This window comes from Protopterus annectens, chromosome 13.part0, assembly GCF_019279795.1.
Source record: "Protopterus annectens isolate FY-2018-M chromosome 13.part0, PAN1.0, whole genome shotgun sequence".
NCBI classification, from domain to species: Eukaryota; Metazoa; Chordata; order Ceratodontiformes; family Protopteridae; genus Protopterus; species Protopterus annectens.
This window is the reverse complement of record NC_056747.1, coordinates 786,178,459-786,198,981: the sequence shown is the minus strand read 5'-3', so window position 1 is coordinate 786,198,981 and position 20,523 is coordinate 786,178,459. Positions and strand designations below refer to the sequence as shown.

The following is a 20,523-nucleotide window of genomic DNA, read 5'->3' as shown; positions in this document are numbered from 1 at the left end:
TACAATTATTACTGTTAAGAGCAAATGTTTGTATTACCTACAGTTAACTCTTTCCTTCCTCTTGCCCTCTCCTAAGTGTTCCTCCAAACATTAATGACATGAAGTATGGCATATGCTTTTGAGACCCTTACAAGTTCAACAAAGTCAAAAAAGTCCAATTTTCTGTCATGATTCGCAAATATGATTAATACTTTATAATCCCACTTTTATTTGTCAATTTACAAGTTGCTGGTTTTATTCCTGTTTAACTCTATCTCCAATATCTTGTCTCTGCTTCCTTTTCAATGTACTTTCAGTTCTTCTAGTCAACGTTTGTGCTTTTTTTCTATCTCTCAAGCATTTTCTGATGAAACATTGAAAAAGGTTTTACTGGCAGTGTCTCTCTGTGGTCTTTATTACCAGAAGAGCAAGAAGCAGAATCTCCTTCTATTTCATAGCTCACTTTTTGTTGGACAAACTTTTGTATTTCCTCCTTAGCATGTTCTATATCAAAAATTATTTTTCCCTCCAGGAAAGAATAATCAGAAGATAGCTGGATACAGCAGTTTGAATCTCATGCCTGCTTCTCAACAGTCTCTGATTAGTGGAATAAATGTACTCGTCTTCTTTCTGGTGTACAGTGAGTAATTATTTTTCACAAACACTCTACTGTCTCCCACTTTTAGAATGTTGTCCTTCTGCCACAGTTTTCTCAGAATCAACTCCTTCTGCTGGTAGGATTGCATCTTTAGTATTAAAGGTCTGGGCTGATTTTTTGTGGCCAGGGTTGGAGCATACACATGATGTGCCCTTTCAATAATCAACTCCTGCTCTGGAATATCACTCCAGTTCCTTATCTGTGTTTTCATGCAATTGCTACAGTCTAAAATCTCAGGTTTTCCTTGTGTCCTCTGTCCTCTAATTCTATTATTCTTTTAAAACATCTCTTCTTGAGCAGTCACATATTCAGCCAGCCTTTATTTAATTTCTGCCTCCAACTTTTTGCAGTTTTATCACCTCATCTGAATATCTGTTTAAAGCTTCTTCCATTGTATCCAGCCTTTTGTTATTTGAGTTGATATACTCCATCAGTATTTCATTTAGATTAATCCGCTCTGAGTGCATTAGACTTATTTTTTCCTCTAGGTTACTGGAAGTTATGTCTTGCAGCAAAGCTGGAGCTTGCAGTGCTTTTTGCTGAACAGCTGCAGAATTATGCCCAGTCAGTGTTTTTCCTAACCTTTTGTGGTTGATTTTTTTTCAGGTTCTTTGAATTTCTTTTTGCTGGCATTCAGGCAGTGCACTTACTAGCCAGTTACTGAAATGTACCCCCAAAAAATGATTTCACTGGCTCTTTCTTCTGAGTTTCTGTTTTCACACTGGGAGAGCTGAAATTAAGCTCCTACTCAATGTGCAGCCATCTTGGAAGTCCAGCCTGGATGTTGTTGTTGAATAAAAATGCAGGTCAGTTCAACATGGCATTCCGACAGCTTTTGCAAACTTTTTTGTGGATGGAACACCCTTTGCCCACATACACCAGGAAGCTCTCATTTTGCACATATCTAATATAATCACTTACAAGATAGCTGTCTCATAGGGAAAGTAACTCTCCACTATGCAAGGTCTAAGTTCACTTAAGGTAAAATATTATCAAGTATGGGTTGTCATACATTTGGTTTATGACCGAATCTCCAACTCCACTTCTTAATTTAGGTCTCATCTGTTAATTAGATGTATACCACCTCTTCATAAATTCTCATGGCTGCACTATGCCCTTCTTTTTGTTTGTAAAAATGTAAAGTTAAAAAAAGTAACTTTTACAGTTTAGCTTAAATCTTAGCTTCATTTTTTACCAGTAAGGAAATTCCTGGGTATCCTGGCTCCAGGGCATAAAGAGGTGGAGTCCTCCCTGTGACCCAAATGACTTAGGTTTAAGTACTGAGCCCAGACAGTGGATGACAAAGCTAAAGGGATGGTTGTGAGTAGCTTAACTGCTGACTCAGCCATTCTTGAAGGAGGTAAGTTTTTTTTGCCTGACAACAACTGCCCATGGAGACCAGCTCCTGTGTGTGTGTGTGTGTGTGTGTGTGTGTGTGTGTGTGTGTGTGTGTGTGTGTGTGTGTGTAAGACAAATCACATAGACATCACTATTATCCATGCACAGGGAACTTGGATTAAGGTAGGCTAGTGGGAAAGAGTCTCCCTTAATGTCAGGATAATGTCATAATGGGATATTGCAACCTCTCCAAAATGTGCTGTGGAGAATTAGCAGGGGAACTAAGACAAGGCAGGTGGGGGTGCTGGGGTGGATTAGGGGCACCAAAAAACAGAAATGGGAGAAAAACTGTAACACAAGAGCTTGGTGAACAAATGTATGCTTTCTAATGTATTTCAATGTTTTCTCCTTCCCATTTGCCACTCATCTAGCAGTTTGCATTAGGAGGGCTGCCTTGGCCTGCTGTACATATCTCTAGCTTCTTCTTCCTGGCCTCCTTATTTTGCCTTTCTTCTTCCTTTTATAGTTCCGTTTACTTCTACCTTCATCCATTGTGCATTTTTTTTTTAATTTTGATTTTACATTTGTTTACCTGGTAACTGAGCTGGGCTTGTGATCTTTTTAGCTATACTGTGGGCATAAGGCTAATAGGAGAAAAGAACAGTTGCTAATAAATAATACAATAACAACATGTATTACAGTAAAATAACATCACAGAACAGTACATAAAAGAAACTAGACCAAAAAGCATTTCTGTCAACTGGTGCAATATATAACAGATATTGTGAAAAGATACTGTGTCTAGAGAAGTTCAGATGATGGAATGCAGCTTAGGAGATGCAGTAAAACAGAAAATCACTTTTGATAGTTCAGCACACAACACTAAGGCTGCAGTCCCGGATTACCTTAATTTTATTTGACTCTGAGCAAGTTTCTTAGCCAGCCAGTGTTCCCAGGTATCCCCCTTAAAAGAAACATTTGTTCCTAGTGGAATTTGCCTTGTGAATAAATAAATAAATTAAAAACATATCAGGAGAGCATCAGCGTATTTAACAGACTTCTGATTATGTGTGAGCCTGTGTTGTTGTTAGTAGAATGCACTTTGTTTAGCAAAGTGCTGATTACATTTGAGCCTTTGTTGTACTTAGCAGTTTGTATACATCTGATGACGTTTGAGCCTGTGTTGTAGTTAGATGTTTGTATATGTGTCATAATGTGTGAGTCTGTATTGTAGTTAGTAGTTTGTATACTTCTGATGATGTGTCAGCCTGTATTGTACTTAGTAGTTTGTGCACAGCTGATGATATATATGCCTGTGTTGTAGTTAGTAGTTTGTACACTCCTGTTGACATGAAATCCTGTGTTGCAGTTACTAGTTTGTATACTTCTGATGATGTGTGAGCTTATGTTGTAGTTAGTACAATATACTTTAACATATTTCTGATTATATGTAAGCCTATGCAGTAATTAGTATATTGTATACTTTTGTTGATGTGTAAACCTGTGTTTTGATTAGTAGGATGTACTTTGTTTAGCAGTTGTGGTTAGTAGTTTGAATACTTCTATCCGTGTCTGAGCCTGTGCTGTAATTAGTGGTTGTGTACTTATGAAGATGTCTGAGCCTGTATTGTAGTTAGTGGTTTGTACAGTCATATTGATGTGTGATCCTGTGTTGCAGTTACTAGTTTGTATAATTCTGATTAATTATGAGCCTGTATTGTAGTTAGCAGTATGTATAATCATGATATTGTGTGAGCCTGTATTGCAGTTAGCAGTTTGTATAATTATGATAGTGTCTGAGCCTGTATTGCAGTTAGCAGTATGCATAATTATGATAGTGTGCGAGCCTGTGTTGCAATTACTAGAATGTACTTTGTATAGAATTTGTTCAGTGGATTTCTGATGATGTGTGAGCCTGTGTTGTAGGTAGTAGATTGTATACTCCTGATGATGTGTGAGTGTGTGCTGTAGTCAGTAATATGTGCAGCTCTGATGATGCATGAGCCTATATTGCAGTCTGTATGCACTTTGTTTAGCAGACATTTGATGACATGTGAACCTGTGTTGTATTTTGCAGTTTTTATATGTCTGATGATGTGTGAGCCTGTGTTGCAGTTATTGCTTGTATACAGCTGATAATATGGGAGCCTATGTTGCAGTCTGTATGTACTTTGATTAGCAGATGTCTGATGACGTGTGATCCTGCTTTGCAGTGTCTAAGTACTTTTTTTAGGAGACTTCTCATTCATAGGTTCATAGGTTCATACGGTGGTACTAAGCTATCGACCCTAGGGCCTATACAAGCCCAGCCATAACAATTCCCTGGCTATTTCTTCCCACAATATTTACTTCCCTGGACCCCTGTCTAGTGGGACGACTGACGTGATCCCCGGGGTGAATTTCCTATCTCCCATCCAATCGTCAAGGTTCCTTTTGAAGAGGCCAAAGAGGTGCTCTGCTTGACATGTATGAGCAGTCTATTCCAGAGTCTGGGGAGTCTCTGGGTCAGGAACCTATCCCTCCAGCATGTTTTGTTCATTGTGACAACAAGGTTTAAATCCCTGGAGCATGTGTCTCTGAGGGATTGGGATTTCTTTAAGTGTAGCATGTCAGCTCTGGGTTAGACATGACCTTGTATGTTAAGCAGAGATCGCCTCTGAGTAGACAATATGCCACAGAGTATAACTGGAGTTTTTTTTAGACGGACAGCATAGGGCATCTATAATGGGTCTAATGAGGGATGAGTACAGTGGGACAATGACCTCCTTTTTTCTGGATGAAAAGCCCTTAGTGATGAGGTGTGCCACATAGAAGGATGTCCTGGCTGTTGTGGCGATGTGATTATCGAAGTTGAGACCACTGTCCACTTGTGTCCCTAAGACTCTTATCACACTTTCAGTGTTTAGTGTACTGCCACCTATGTGGTAATTCATGGATACATGTTTTATCCCAAAGGGGATAACTATACATTTCATGGCAATGAGCTTGAGCCCATGGCTCTGGCACCATGCATCTGTTTCTGTAAGGCCCTTTTGTAGAATATCCACATCATTGTGATGTGTGAGTCTGTGTTATAGTTAGCAGTATTTACTTTCAGAATAGCTCTTTGTCCTTAAGATATTCAGAAGTGTCAGTGGTCTGGCAACACATTCTAGATTTGCAGTAGCCCTGACTGGGAAGTAATAATTATACTTAGTGTGTTTGCCAGAAAGAGATATCTTCAAATGGAAAACAGGGCAGATTCCCATAATGAGGGAATGGAAGATATAAATAATGTGTACAAATGGATTTCCAGTCTATTTCTCAACTCTTCTAAAACAGTTCTGCACTAGTGGCATAGAGATATAAAGACCTGGCTAAAGCCCAGGTGTCCTACATTAAAGTAGCAACTTGGTCATTCGATCTCATCCAAAGGGAGAAGGGGTGCTCAGACTCAAGGGTACATTCTAACTAGATGCTTCCCCTAGAGGATAATGGGGAAAGAACCCCACAATGCCACAGTGCCCACTGTGGATGGCTGGGACACTCCTACTGACATCATATCATTGTAGAAATTAGGGGCAGAGAAGCACTACTGCCCATTGCATGTTCCACCCGTGGCCTGTCACTAGGTAGGTGGAAGAGAGATAGAGAGAAAAATGAAATAAAAAAATTCAAAGCACCCCAATGACTGCCAGCATGATGGTCTCTCCTGGTCACGCCTCAACACGGATGTTGGGTGAACTAATTGCTCAGTTGGCCAAGTGGGGTTTGGGGATCATCAGGCTGCAGGGTCAAAGAAAAGCAAAAGAAAAAAAAGCTGTTTTAAACCAGACTGTATGTTGTCCTCTCATTACACTCAACGTTTTGACAAATCTTTGGAATGTCACTTGAAGTAACTACCATACTCTAATACATAAAAGTCATACATACCATGCTGTGTCTTGTATATTCTGCACTCAGATATATTGTGTCATTTCCAGAATAAATCAAGCTTCTAGTCCTTCTCTACAGAACCAAAAACGTCCACACCCAAGAGGGCAGGCAGACTGTTGTTATCTCTGTACTACTTCCAAAGCTGCGTTTTAGACAAAAGGACTGTCCCAGCTTTTCTATCTGCTGAAATCTTCAGACAGCTTACCACAAAGCTGCAAGATCTGCAAGGGGGACAAACTATTGCTGTCATCACTATCTAGATCTTAATATGCACAAATGGCCTTTACTGTTGGCTACAGTACAACTCTTATAACTGTCCCTTACCTATTAACGTTTTTATGGAACAACCACTCATCATTAATTTATTATCAAATACATATCTGCTTGCATGCTACGATCTCCCTCCTCGGTTTCACTTAAGGTATTGGAGTCATTTAGTTCTCTAACTCAAGATCATTTCACTGAAAGACAGCTAGCTAAGAATGACTTTGTAAATGGGAATGAAATTAAGTGCTGTTGGAGGGGGGCTTTGTCACCCCCATATCCACTAACGTATAATAAACTACCTCCCAAGTAACATTTCATGGAGGAAAAAGACTTATTTTCACTGAAATACATCTCAAGGTGATGAACATGAGAGGACTGGTTTTAGAATCAGGAAATCACTGTTATGATGGTATTTATTCCTTCCACAATAAAAATGCTGTGGAATTCATTACCATCTGATTTCAAGAACTGTGCCAATCACTGTCCTGTAAAAAAGAAAAACCTGACAGAACTAATTTTGTCTGCTAAAACTAGCAATCTAAGTTGCTATGCAGCCTGTTTAAAAATCCCACCTATGGAGACAACATGTTCTTTCTTTCCTTTTTTGGTAAAAGGTAATTGCCCACATTACCACAGCACTTTTAAAGAATTATCCCCATCCTTAAGTGCTCATAAATTCTATACCTGTAACCCTCTAATCTATTTCTAGCATGCCTCCTCACCCTTACCCTAACCACTACAATTCCTCTGCCTATGTTTGTCTTCAGTTATTCCTTCAATGCTCATAAATAACACTATGCCACCCGGTACCAGCATTCTATTTTCCAGCTCCTTCCACACTAGAATCCATCTCAGTTTCCTTTTCTGTTTCTCTCCTTTACTATCTGATTACTACCTTCTATAGCTTACTGCTTACCTGCTGTTGGGCTGACCATCCCTGTCATTTCTGCTTCCATGACAGGTTAGACAGGTTAGAATTTGTTTGTTTTAACTAACATACATTATCATGTAAACATAATGTACTATTTCTGTCACCTTTGCAAGCAATTCAGATACAACATCAATTCCAACGTATTTACCAGTATGCATCTGAAAATTACTATAATTTATCATTATTATTTATGTATTGTGACTTTCATGTTCTGTTGTCCCGTTGTCCCTATATCAGAAAACATTTCCTGTGAAGAATATTCCCTTTGAATCAATTATTTTTGGATTCATTTCTTCTTATTATCTGTATCAGATTGCATTTGTTTATTATCTTGATGTATGATTATATCAGAATAAAAGCAAATTAAATTGTATTAGATTACATTCTTCATGCAGGAACTGCTCATGCTGACTATATGATTTGTGTTATGCTTTTATTAGTTTTGATACCTTGTAAATATATGATTTCAGTAACAGAATTTTAATCTCTGCAGCTAAAAATAAAATAGGCCTGGAACAAAAAAGCTCCATAACAATTAAATAAATAACATTTCTGAACATTAGAATATGGATGCACAGAAGACATGTCATTTGAAAGGACGTAGTGCCACACAGTGGCAAGAAAAAGCTTTGCACACTATTTTTAAGGCTTTTTCTATGGCTATTTGTTCTTGACCTGAATAGCTCAGCCTCAGGAGCATAAGTCTTAATGTGAGCAACAATGCCTTTGGGATAGGAGGGAGGAATACCACAAACATGACAAATGTCCTGATGTTTCATTAAAAAAATGTTAACATTTGAGAAAAATTATATTATAATTGAAACACCTTAACATTAGAAACAGAACAAATCTAACTTTTGACAATAAGCTAAAAATCATATTCTTTTTTAATGATTCATGTTTTGAGCTACCTGCTAAATCTCATTTCAAAACAGAAAAAAGAACACACTTGGGCATTTGAAAAGGTGGTAACACTAATCAAGCATGCTTACTGTCTGTTTCATGCTCCCCATACATGGTTTAATAATTTTATGGCACCATACAGATGTCACAAAACATTTCATAAAGCATAAATTACATGATCTTACATGGATCAACTCAAAGCCCTGTCACTATACCCAGTTTATTACAGACTGCTAAGAAGTCACTTGTGTCTGGCATTCAGGGCACTTTCTGACCTGTTACTAATGGATTTACTGCACATCAGCAAGTTAAATGGCATCAGAAATGCTTGGTCCAGGGATCTAAACCTGTTCTACAACATCAATAGAATGGTTTAGAGGGAGAAGTATATTTCACAGAAGATACTGCTGCTGTGGAACAGACTTCCCATCTACATAAAACAATGTCCATCCCTGTCCATTTTCAATTGTAATTTGGATCTACGGATTGGAAAGAGAAATTTTCCCCAGGACTGCCGCCAGTACTACTCATGGACAAAGGCAGCTCCTAAATGCTTTATCCCATGCATGGGTCCCTTAAAATTATCTATTCTCATTAGGGGCGATATATAATTATCGACCATGGGATGGGTAAGGCCAATCTGTAACCAAATGGGATATGTTATTAAAATGACATAAAGGGAAACTGGCTTGGCTTAAAGTGGCCCACAAGGGCAGCTTACCTACTCCTTACCTATGAACGTGTACATCCAGTGCTACTCGTGTTGTATATTGCTGTCTGCAATAGTAAAATGCATCTGATTCTGTATTCTATGGTACTGATAAGCTCTTTCCTCGCTTCTTTCTTTAAAACATTGTCAAAGTGTGTAAAAGTTTTAAAAGTTAAATTCTGGATATGCCATTATTATGCATCTGTAATGTCTAGTGCTCAGGGTCTTGTCCAAGATCGGGACAATTTTGGATCAGTCTACTAAAATGTTATAAAAAATGAATAATCTTGCAATCCTGTTGCCAGCCTGTTGACACAAGGGAAGGGAAGTCTTCCTACTACAGCAATGAATCTCAAAAAATGTTTTGCCACGGTACCTGAAATAAAAATTACAGAAAAAAATAAAGGCACCAGGGGCCAAAAAACACCATAAGCTCCACCAATTGGAATGGACTGTTTACTTATAGACAAGAAAAATTCTGAGATAAAATGAAAAACCTTTTATTAAATACGTGCCCCTTCACATCAGTGGGACTTCTTCAGAACAAAAAAAACTTACAGCATTAAAGTCATTTATATAAAGAACAGACCATTAACTCTGTGGATAGTCTAATTCCTCTCAGGTAGTGTGTTTATAGGCTACTGTAACTGCACCACCCTCGTGGAATGAGTGCAAGGATTTAGTCCTGGCTCTACTCTACTTATAGCTTTGCAAGCATATACTGTTTACTGCTATTTTTTGACTGTTGTTTGTCCTAGTTAAAGCGCTTAACGCATATACAGGCAAAACGACTATTTTCTTGAATGTTGTTTGTCCAAAGTAAAGCGTTTAACGCTTTACAAACATATACTGTTTCCTGCTATTTCTTGACTGTTGTTTGTCCATGTTAAAGCGCTTAATGCTTTTACAGACAAAGCAGCTATTTCTTGACTGTTGTTTGTCCAAATTAAAGCACTTAACGCTTTTACTGCCAAAGCAACTATTTGCAATTATACCACCCACGTGGAGCAAGTACAAACAGTCAGCTGGGTTTTTCTGTATTTTAACCATGCAGGCAAATACGTTTCCCAAAAGCGCTTGATATTTAACAATGTGTACCTGTTAGTATCAAAGTGCGTAGTGCTTTTAAACCGAAACGGCTATTTAGTATCAAAGTGCGTAGTGCTTTTAAACCGAAACGGCTATTTACAATTGTGCCACTAATGCGAGGCTATTTCGAATGGCTCGTGAAACCCTATTACATGCTCACAGCCAGTTATGACTAGAAGTAAATGTGCATCTAGGAAAAGCTAAGCAAAAGTGTACTGTGCTGCTTTTTTTCCCGGTTTAAAGCCTGTACCAGTTGCTTTACCACTCCTGCCTGAACACGCCCAATCTCTTAATTCCACAATATTTTGGTCATATCACAAAGTCGCTTCACTTTTTACCTGTGTAATGTATTTAGAATAAGTATTTACTTGCCCCCCACTGTATCTGGTGAGGGCCTTTTGGACCTGATATACTGAAAACTGCTCTATTTAAACAGCTTTACAGTGTGTGCTGCCCTCAAACTCTTTTTAGGAATTCTGGTGTACTGTGTGCCTAACATACTTCCCTAGGGAGTAGGTACCCCCACATTAAATTCCTTAACCTGCAGCTACGGGCTATTAGCCGATTATCATGTACCCTATATTGCCTGTATCCCTCTAATACTGACCTTACTCATTGCATTTTTTGTTCCATTGCATTATTTTTGTTCCACTGTGCCTTCTGAATACTGTTGCCTTAAAGTGTTTAGAGACCTGCTTTGACTGACTAAATGCATGTTTTTGACTGCCTAGATGTATGCTGTTACCTCACATTTAACTGTCTCTATTTGTAATGTTATATATGTTACTGCTTGCTTATACTGCCTATATAAATGCTGAATGCTAACTCTGTTTTCTCCTCTACATTTATCTCCCTTTCTCCCCAAAGTACCCAGCTCAACATTTACCTGCTCCTGATAATATTACTGCCTATCTGGTGATTTAAGAACCCTATCCAATTCCAGTGGTCTCATCCACCAGCCTCCTATTTCTCTGCACCCTCTATCAAGAAAGGAAAAAAGTATGTTATGTACTAAGTCTACCTTGTAAAACAGACCCCTATCTACTACTTGTCTCAGGGCTCCAAAGTCCGCTGTGAGCCTGAACAGCCAGCTACCTTTAACTTTACTCTTAATCTATCCAACAGCCAACACACCTCTTCCACCTACCCTAACCTTCTCTTGATATAGATCTCTTCTTCCACTGTTCTACACTACTTAGCTCCCTTACATACTTACCTACAACACCAGAACTGCCCACTAGGTGGCACCCTTTCTCCCATCCAACTATCACTCCCTATCTCCCTGTTCTACCTTCTTAAACCCACTAACTTATTAGGCTCTTGGCCTAATCCTCTTCATACTCACCTTGTGTCTTCTCCAGCATTTACCCTCTGGCTCTCTTTTTCCTCTGACTCCTCCACTATCTCAGCCTTACCACTCATGTTCTACCTTCTAATTTGTAGCTACCTGCATTACTGATAGTTTTCTCTCTAACTTCTCTTCATTTTGTCTGTACCCGCTCCATTCGCCCTATGGGCTCACTCAGCTCCCCTACCCTACCCCCAATTCCCACCCACCCCAGGGGTCCTACACTTATACCTACCTAACCACACCCCTTCACCATATTCACCTATCACAACAACACTACCTTAACCAATCTTCTCTTTCCCCTCCATTTTATTCTACCACTCACTTTCTCACACACCACACCCATTGCCTTACACTACCACACCTCTTTACCTTTGTACTGTCTACTAAAACTTTATATTCACCTCTGCAATGTACAAACTCCCAACCCTAGTCCTCCAACATAACTTACTTATACTCTCACTTCTCCCACACTTAATACTATTACACCTAATAACCTCTTATGAACATCCATTACTGTCACACTTTCCCTTCCCTACTCAGCAATCTACCACTTCAATTATCGCCCCTCATGCTCACCACATCAACATTACTTCCACACCTAGCTATCTTTTACCCAAATACCATAGGACAACCCACATCCAATATGACTTCCCCAATCCTAGAAGGCATCCACCTATGCAAAGTAAATACACTAACACTAGAAATCTAACACAACTCCTCTCCCTAAAGGATGGAGGTATTCACCCAAACCCAGGTCCAAACACCTCCTCTACCACTCTACCCTTCAAACCAAACCCCACTGCCAACCTCCTACTTAAAAAAACAGCCAACTCACTCCTAATAGCTCGCCTCAACATACGCAGCATTAACAACAAAATAACACAACTTCATGCTCTCTTGGAACTCTATTCCTTTGATATTATCTGTCTAACAGAAACCTGGCTAAAACCTTCAACCAAAGAGAACAAAGTCATCCCGCCTGGCTACAATATCTTACGTTTTGACCGGATATCTAAAACAGGCGGTGGAGTAGCTGTCTTATTCAAATCTGTCTTTCAAATAACCACTTTCCACCAGAAACCACCTCAGGACTCTAATGCTGAGATTCTGATTACCAGACTTCAGCTAAACTCAGTCAAATCTATCTATATTATCTGCATCTATGTCCCTCCAGGAAATAACATCTCTACCATTGAAAACATCCTCTGTTGGCTATCTCTAAACTTATCCCAAGAAACCATTATCCTGGGTGATTTTAACATTGATTGGCAATCCTGCAGCAACAAACACCCTACTACCCATATTAATCTCTACGGGTTTTCGCAAACTATTACCTCCCCCACTAGAATTAACAAATCTAATAAAAAGCACCTTAGATTGGATACTCGTCAATAATCAACCCCACACTTATGAAACAGGAACCCTCCCTGACGATGTAAGTGATCACTTACTAACCTATATTATCAGGCTCAAAGCAAATCCACCCACTCATACCATTACTAGAACAATTAGAACCAAGAAAAACTTCAACTTGGATCTATTTCAAAATGAACTGAAAGCATGCAATTGGTCACCCTTAAAACACCTTTCTCTTGATGAAGCTGTAGATTACTTTAATACTAAGTTTCTAGACATACTCAACCACCATGCCCCTACTCGGTCTATTAGAATAAGAACTAAATCTGCTCCTTGGCTCTCTAAAGAAACTAAGCAAAAAATCCATCTCAGAAATAAAATCTGGAACAAATCTCGCTTAACTAAAAACCCTGCTGCTCACCAACACTTCAAACAATTGAGAAATGAGACTAAAAAAGCAATATTGACCAACAAAAAAAACTATTACCTACATTCTCAGAAAACTCACCAGAAAACCCCACAAAAGTTCTGGGCAAACATTAAACAGTTACTTCAGCCCGGTCAATCTATCACACCCAACCCACAAGGTACAGACAAAGAGAACCCCAAGCAAATTGTTAATGACTTTAATACCTTTTTCCCCGAAACAATTCAAACTCTTGCCAGTCACCTCTCTAGTCAAAATGCAACTATATCTAATTCTAACTCAAACCCACCACCCCCATTTCTTTTCCAACCTGTCCCAACAGCTTATATTCTCTCCCTCATCCAAAAACTCAAACCATGTACTCTCTCTGCTGACTTACTACCTGCAGAATACTTACAACTAGCAGCCAAATCCATTGCCTACCCTATCTCCATACTAATTAATAGAACCATCACTGAGGGATACGTCCCTAAACTTTGGAAAGTCTCTCATATTATTCCCCTTCATAAGGGTGGTAATTCTACTGAACTCTCCAACTATCGCCCCATAGCCCTACTCTCCCCCTTATCTAAGATCATGGAAAGGTGTATCCACAAGCAACTGCTTGACCACCTTCTCCAAAATAACTTGCCTTCTAATACCCAACATGGTTTCAGACCTTGCCACAGTACCACCACTGCCCTCCTTTCCTTTACAAACACCATCAACAACAAACGTAACCTTAACACCCTTTCCTCTGCACTTTTCTTAGACCTGTCCAAGGCTTTTGACATGGTCAACCACCAAATACTCATACAAATTCTTCAATCTCTCTCACTTGACATTCTACCTATTAAATGGTTCAAGTCCTACTTAACTAACAGACATCAAGCTGTACTCTGGAACTCCACTCTATCTACCCATCTACCAGTTAACATCGGCGTCCCTCAAGGGTCCATACTGGGTCCACTCCTGTTTTCTTTATTCATAAATGACCTCCACCAAGCAGTTCCCCTAGCCACATGCATACAATACATGACGATTCCACACTTATTTGCTCAGCCACAACTGTATCAGAACTTCACTCTCTGACACAACACATATTTAACTCTGTTGAACAGTGGTTTACACAACGTTGTCTCCTACTTAACCCCCAAAAAAACTAAACTCCTCCTATTCACGCCTACCAATAAATCCCCCCAAATAGACTTTACAATTTTATCTAAAAATGGCACACCTATATCCCAAGATCTTACTACCAAACTGCTAGGCATCAACATCGACAACAACCTTAGCTTTGACACCCATATCAGCAACACCGTGAAAACTATTAATAAAAGAATAGGCAAACTTTTCAGAATTAAACCCTACCTCACTCCAGCAACTAGAATAACCATTGCCCACTCCCATCTAATCTCTTCCCTTCTCTATGCCTCACCCATATTTACTAACCTGTCAAAACATAATCTTATGAAATTAGAAAACACCTACAATAGCATAGCCAGGTTTGCTACAGGTAACCCTTTCAGAACCCACCACTGTATTAATTTAAAGCAACTAGGCTGGCTTGAATTTCAGCAGCAACTGAAAATTAATCAACTAGCCATCGCCCATAAAATACTGTATCAACCTGCCAAAACACCTATTCTATCTACTCTAATTTACCCTTACCATAACCTAAAGTCTCTAAGATCTGCACACAAACCTCTTGTAAACATTGACAAAGCAAATAACAAGGCTGGAGATTCCCTCTTCTCCAGTACTGCTGAAAAACACTAGAACCTACTTCCCTCTGAACTATCTACAATTCCCTCCACAACTCTATTTAAAAAGAAACTTAAGCTCTTCCTCAAAACACAGTGGTTGTGCCCCTGTACTAATCCTGACTGACTATCTAGCTCCTGATATATGACTCAACCTTTACCTTTAGAACCCTGCATATACTTCATCCTAACATCTAACAATCTATTTCTCCATCATAGTATTAATTACTTTGTAAAAAAAAAAAAAAACCCCTTTACTACTAGATGTATTACATGTACATTTTGCTTTTATTCTATTTGAATGTCTACTTGTAACTGTACTTGTACTAATCAATGTCAAATGTACTGCAATTATATACTTTAATAATATGTAAACAGATATTATCTTTATCTCTTTTCTCTTTTACTATAAATGTATCTGCTTTTTAAGCATGTATTACTTTGATGAGAATTTATTTTAACTGTTTGGAGCTTATCTCCCCGGGCCTCTACTGAAAATGGACATATATCCAGTTAGACTAGCCCGGTCAACAAATGTAAAATAAATAAATAAAAATAAAAATAACAGTAATTAACAGTCAAATCATTCAATTAAATCCTATCACTGAGTTTAAAGGAACAGTACATACAAAACTCACAGCAAATATAATTAAAATATAAATGCATTATTTGTATAAATTAAACTAAAGCATTTATCAGAAGACTAAAAAACATAAAAGAATAGATTGCCAAAGTAAATATAGCATACCCTTACATATTAAAACTGTTAAGCTTCAAGGTAAAATATACCCTTTATAACCACTTTACTATGAAACCTAATACTATGTTATAGATCTAAAGCCTTCTTCCTTAATATGGGCAGAAGAGGTAAATTTTCATTAATTCCTGGAAGTAGAATTTAACTTAATTATCCAAAATAGCTCCTTAATTTCAAGTTTCCACCACCCTCCCCTTGTGTTTTCTGGCACTATTTCTTAAATCCCAAACTTAAATTTAGTGAAATTCTGGCGTTCTAAAGTGTGCTTATAAAGGGAGTTGTTGATGTTTGCTCTGGAAATAGCATAAGAATGCTCATAGATCCTGTTCCTAAACTTTCTCTTAGTCTTCCCCACATAGAAACATCTACATTTTTCACAAGCAGCAATATAAATCAAGCCTTTGGTATTACAGTTGCCTTTACTTAACCTAATCCAGTGTGGAGTTCCTTTAATATTAATTGAATCTACATCAAGAATAAACGGGCATTGTTTACCTGTTCCACACTTGGTTGTACCTTTCCAAGCCGGGGGGGGGGTCAATATAAGTATGTTCAAATAAATATTTAAAGTTCCTCCTGGCTTTGTACACAAAATGAGGTCCATGACCCAACACTTCCAAAATATCTGGGTTACCCTTAAAGATGATTAGTGCCATAAAACCCAAGGGGAGGGTGGTGGGAACTTGAAATTGAAATTAAGGAACTATTTTGGATAATTAAGTTAAATTCTACTTGTCCCCCAGGAATTAATGAAAATTTATCTCTTCTACCCATATTAAGCAAGAGGGCTTTAGACCTTATAACATAGTAGTAGATTTAGTAAAGTGGTTATAAAGAGTATATTTTACCTTAAAGCTTAAAAGTTTTAATGTGTAAGCGCATGCTATATTTACTTTGGCAATGTATTCTTTTTTTATGTTTTTTAGTCTTCTGATAAATGTTTTATTTTTATTTATACAAATAATGCATTTATATTTCAATTATATTTACTGTGAGTTTTGTATGTACTGTTCCTTTAAACTCAGTGCTAGGATTTAATTGAATTATTTGATTGTTAATTACTGTTCTTTATATAAATAATCTTAATGTAATTTTTTTGTTCTGAAGAAGTCCCATTGATGTGAAGGGATGAAAGCGTTTAGCATATTTAATAAAAGGTTTTTCATTTTATCACAGAATTTTTCTTGTTTATAAGTAAACGGTCCATTCTGGTTGGTGGAGCTTATGGTGTTTTTTGGCCCCTGGTGCCTTTATTTTTTCCTACTACAGCACCAATGACCTGGGTTTGGGAACATATGCAATGAGCCACGTGGCCAGCAAGGAGAGGTAAGGTAAGTTTTTTTTTTCCCATCCCACGGTAAAGGTTAACCCAGTAAGCACAGAAATATCCTAGAAAAGGCCAGAATGATCTCCTTTGATCTATCATTAAGGGTAGGGGTCAATGACAGGGTGTAGTAGGTCAGCACATGTGGAAGTGTACACACTGCCACAGTGCCATTGCATGCCACTGCTTTAAGGAAGAAAAGGTTCTATTGTTTCCTGGTATATGCCCTTTGGTAAAACAATCCTGCACAGCAGTCTGGGGAAAAAGGGATGTAACTGTAGACACAGTGACAGTTACACTGTTAGCATGAAGATACCGTGGAGGGGATCAGTGATAGGGGCCATTGTATTCAGAAAAGAGGAGGCAATAATCATGGGTGTGCCACCTCCTGAACAAAAACATTTTAAAATAACAAATAATAATCATCTCATAAAAGCATTTAATAAATAGATAGACAGCGAGACAGATATATATATATATATATAGAGAGAGAGACATACATACATCAATAACTAAACTAATCTATCATGTACTGCATTAATTGTGGAGTCTTTAAAAAGTAAGAAAAATGTTACTGCTACAGAGATAATGGCTGACTACCCTCATGTTCATAGTTCCTATATTCCAAGAATACTAAAAGTGTATGCTTTTTGTATTAAAGCTTACAGGATTCACTGATATAGTTTATTTATGTGGGTGTTCTAACCACATGAGTCCTTTAAGCCAACACCTTAAGTCAAGTTAAATAGTAGTCAATGCACAATACATATAAATAATTTCATGCATCTGTTTATACAAAGCCATTATGGAAAGACACTCTCTGAGTGGTAGAGATACCCAAGAAACCTTCCTTCTGCAAATTAACACAGCAGAATTAAAAGCAATTAAATAAAGAGTAAGAGGGTCATGTGGTATTATAGCCCAGGGGGTGAAGGCTGCCATATGCTACCAAGCTTCATCTTGTAGTACTGCACTGCTTAGACATTACTACTGATTCCTCTTTGAAGAGAGGCACTGACTTGCACTTAATAGGCAAAACTGTTTTGTGAAAATATAAGGGAAGTAATCAGCAATAAGCAATAAAAGATATGCATCCGCTGAAACAGAAGTAAGTGCCCTTGAGTGAGAACACAGGACAGCAAGAGCCAATGGTTTAGGTTATTTCATAGTGATAAGCATGCCTACTTTCATAACTGAGATGCATATCTAGCTTTGGGGGTAAAGTATTGAGAGGAATGTATGTTAGACCAGTGAAGATCCTGCCATCAAGTCTGATATCGATTCTGGTGGGTAACAAGGATATGGAGCTATGCTTAAGATTAGAATGTACAGGACAGGATTCTGGCATGAGAGTTAGTGTAACAGTAGTACATAGAAGTATGTGAGATGACGTTTGGAGGTGGGTATGGCTAGTGCAAAGTCTGTTCTTTTTTATGCAAAGAGCATTGTGTCATCTAGAACCAGACGGAATTAGGTTTCTCCTTAGGGCCAGGAAACTGGAATAAGTTATGTTCTCCTGAGGATTCTGTCGCTTGTAATATTACCAACTGAAATGGTAACAAGAATAGAAGGCAGTGCTTAAGCTGAAGCATGAGTACTCCTTCCCGAGAAAATGCTCTACATCAGAATGAAGGCAAGTACACATGCTAGGACCTCATGCTGATACATGTGATCACTCTAGGATGCCTTACAAAATAAAAACACATTACATTGTGAACAACAAAGCTCCTGTACCTGGATTGGACTTCACCTTGCCTTCTGCGGGCTCAGATACTGTGACTGCAACAGTAAGAGTTTTCCTCATTCTTCCTTCTGTGATTTCTGCTGTTGATCCTGCAGGAACAATCTTCCTTGTCTTACTTTCCGAAAGCTCAGAGATGGACCCCACAGTAACAGACTTCTTCATCTTGCTTTCTGATGGCTCTGGGATTGAACCCAGAGTAGTTGCCTTCTTTAGTTTACCCTCTGTGAGCTCTGGGATTGCCCCCACTGTAACTGTCTTTTTCATCACCCTGGAGGAGGCAGTGCTTCCACCTGCCTGTGCCAACATGTCATCACTACTGGCTCGTTTTAGCTGGCAAAATAAACATATAAACAAGTCAGGAAAAACAATAGTGCCTATCATGCATAGCCATCCATAACTGTCTAATAACCTAGAGTAGAACATTTATCAAAAGATAAAAAGGAAAAGTACTGCTACTCCTGTATGTTATGCTTTCCTAAATAAGTTTTACATTGATTGCCTTGTCATGTGCTCAGGCCCTGCTGCTGTCTCCTTTCTTTAGAATGAACAGAGTGCTTATGTTTTTGAATTTCTTTTTAGAAGAGGGCCCTAGATTTCACACATCTGTTTCTGTTCACATGACCCATATTACTCAAATTTTGCATCTTTCAGCCTCAGTTGTTCCTTACAAGCAGCTGAAAGCCTGAACTGTTTTCATTCGAAAATCTGTACTGCACTACCTTCTAAACCAGTAGAATTCCTAGTTAAACAAAAACCTCTTCAGATTAACTCTGAGTTGCCCCATCACCATACTACCTGTCCCTGTCTCATATTATGTCCTTGTACGTATCTTTAAACATAGAAAATAATCCCTTGCATTTTTTTAAGCTGTTTAGATGTTTCTGTCATGCACTTCTCTCACCTTCCAACTACTGGGATATAAATGCCATAATCTCTGATGCATGGTCATTTTCACTACCAAATTTCCAATAATTATAATGATAAGCAGGGGTGCGGGCAGGGGATGTTCCTAAAGATTCATGAGGGTGGCTAATGCTACTAGTTGAGGCCATTATGCACCTTAGTACAATGCACAAGAGTGCATATCTGTAGTGCCAGACCTACCAAATGCATATTCTGTATCTGCAGTGCCAAATGCATATTCTATCAAAGCACAGAAGCTCAGTCCAATTGTACAAAGTTTCCTTTACATCTGAAAAACTGAACTCAAAACAGAAAGGCAACAAGTTATGACTTTTACCAAGCAATGACTGCTTTTCTGTTGACTTACAAGTACCCCAGTCAAAGACAGAGAACCACTATCAATACCCCCTCCCATATCTACCTACTTCATCATCTTCAAGGGTTTCTCTTAGCTGTTATCTCAGCAGGGGGTTTGCTCATCTCTGCCATTCAGGGAACTAGTGCATTGAATTTTCAAAACCTGGGTTTTGACAAGTTGCCACAGTGCATTTATGACAGATACTTCCTGGCATAACTGTATTGTTTACCCTCTTCCCAACTATTGCTATGTATGTTTACATAGAAGAGACAGCATTATCACTTTCATCACCAATCCTTTTTGTACCACAACCGCCACATTTCTACCAGATGTACTGCAACAACAGCACAACTTGCCGAGCTTCCATGACAATCAGCTGTCACTTTGTAATCCTCAATATTAACCTGCAAGTCTATTAGGTTTATCTCAAAGTTCAAGGAGATACCCTCTCTGCAGAGACATATCTAGACAGCATATAGATAATTGGGATTTTTTTCATAAGTTCATAAAAATCTCATCTCATTCATAGTCTCAAAAATGCATTCTGTCTTGCAGTAGAAAAAAGGGTTCTTGGGTCATAAACAATAAGGCATAAAAACAAGGACATTAGACAATTTTATAATATGGCAAAATGGCTTTGGTTAAGGCACAAGCCACTGACCAAGTATGTCACAGTCTCTCTCTGGCTATCCATATAAACTGTTTAATGCACCTCATTTTACCTATGAAACAGAATGCCATTCTGGCTGAATTAATTTTTACTTATATTCAC

General features: G+C 38.4%; 1 protein-coding gene across 4 annotated transcripts in view; it reads right to left on the bottom strand.

Moving 5' to 3' along the window:
- The window catches only part of SPECC1 (sperm antigen with calponin homology and coiled-coil domains 1), an 894,647-nt gene that overhangs the window by 452,057 nt on the left and 422,067 nt on the right, over positions 1 to 20,523 (bottom strand). For all 4 annotated transcript variants that reach the window (XM_044054506.1, XM_044054507.1, XM_044054510.1 and 1 more), the window contains one exon: positions 18,481 to 18,820. In XM_044054506.1, the coding sequence (XP_043910441.1) occupies positions 18,481 to 18,820 (340 nt within the window). The remainder of the gene's footprint in view (positions 1 to 18,480; positions 18,821 to 20,523) is intronic.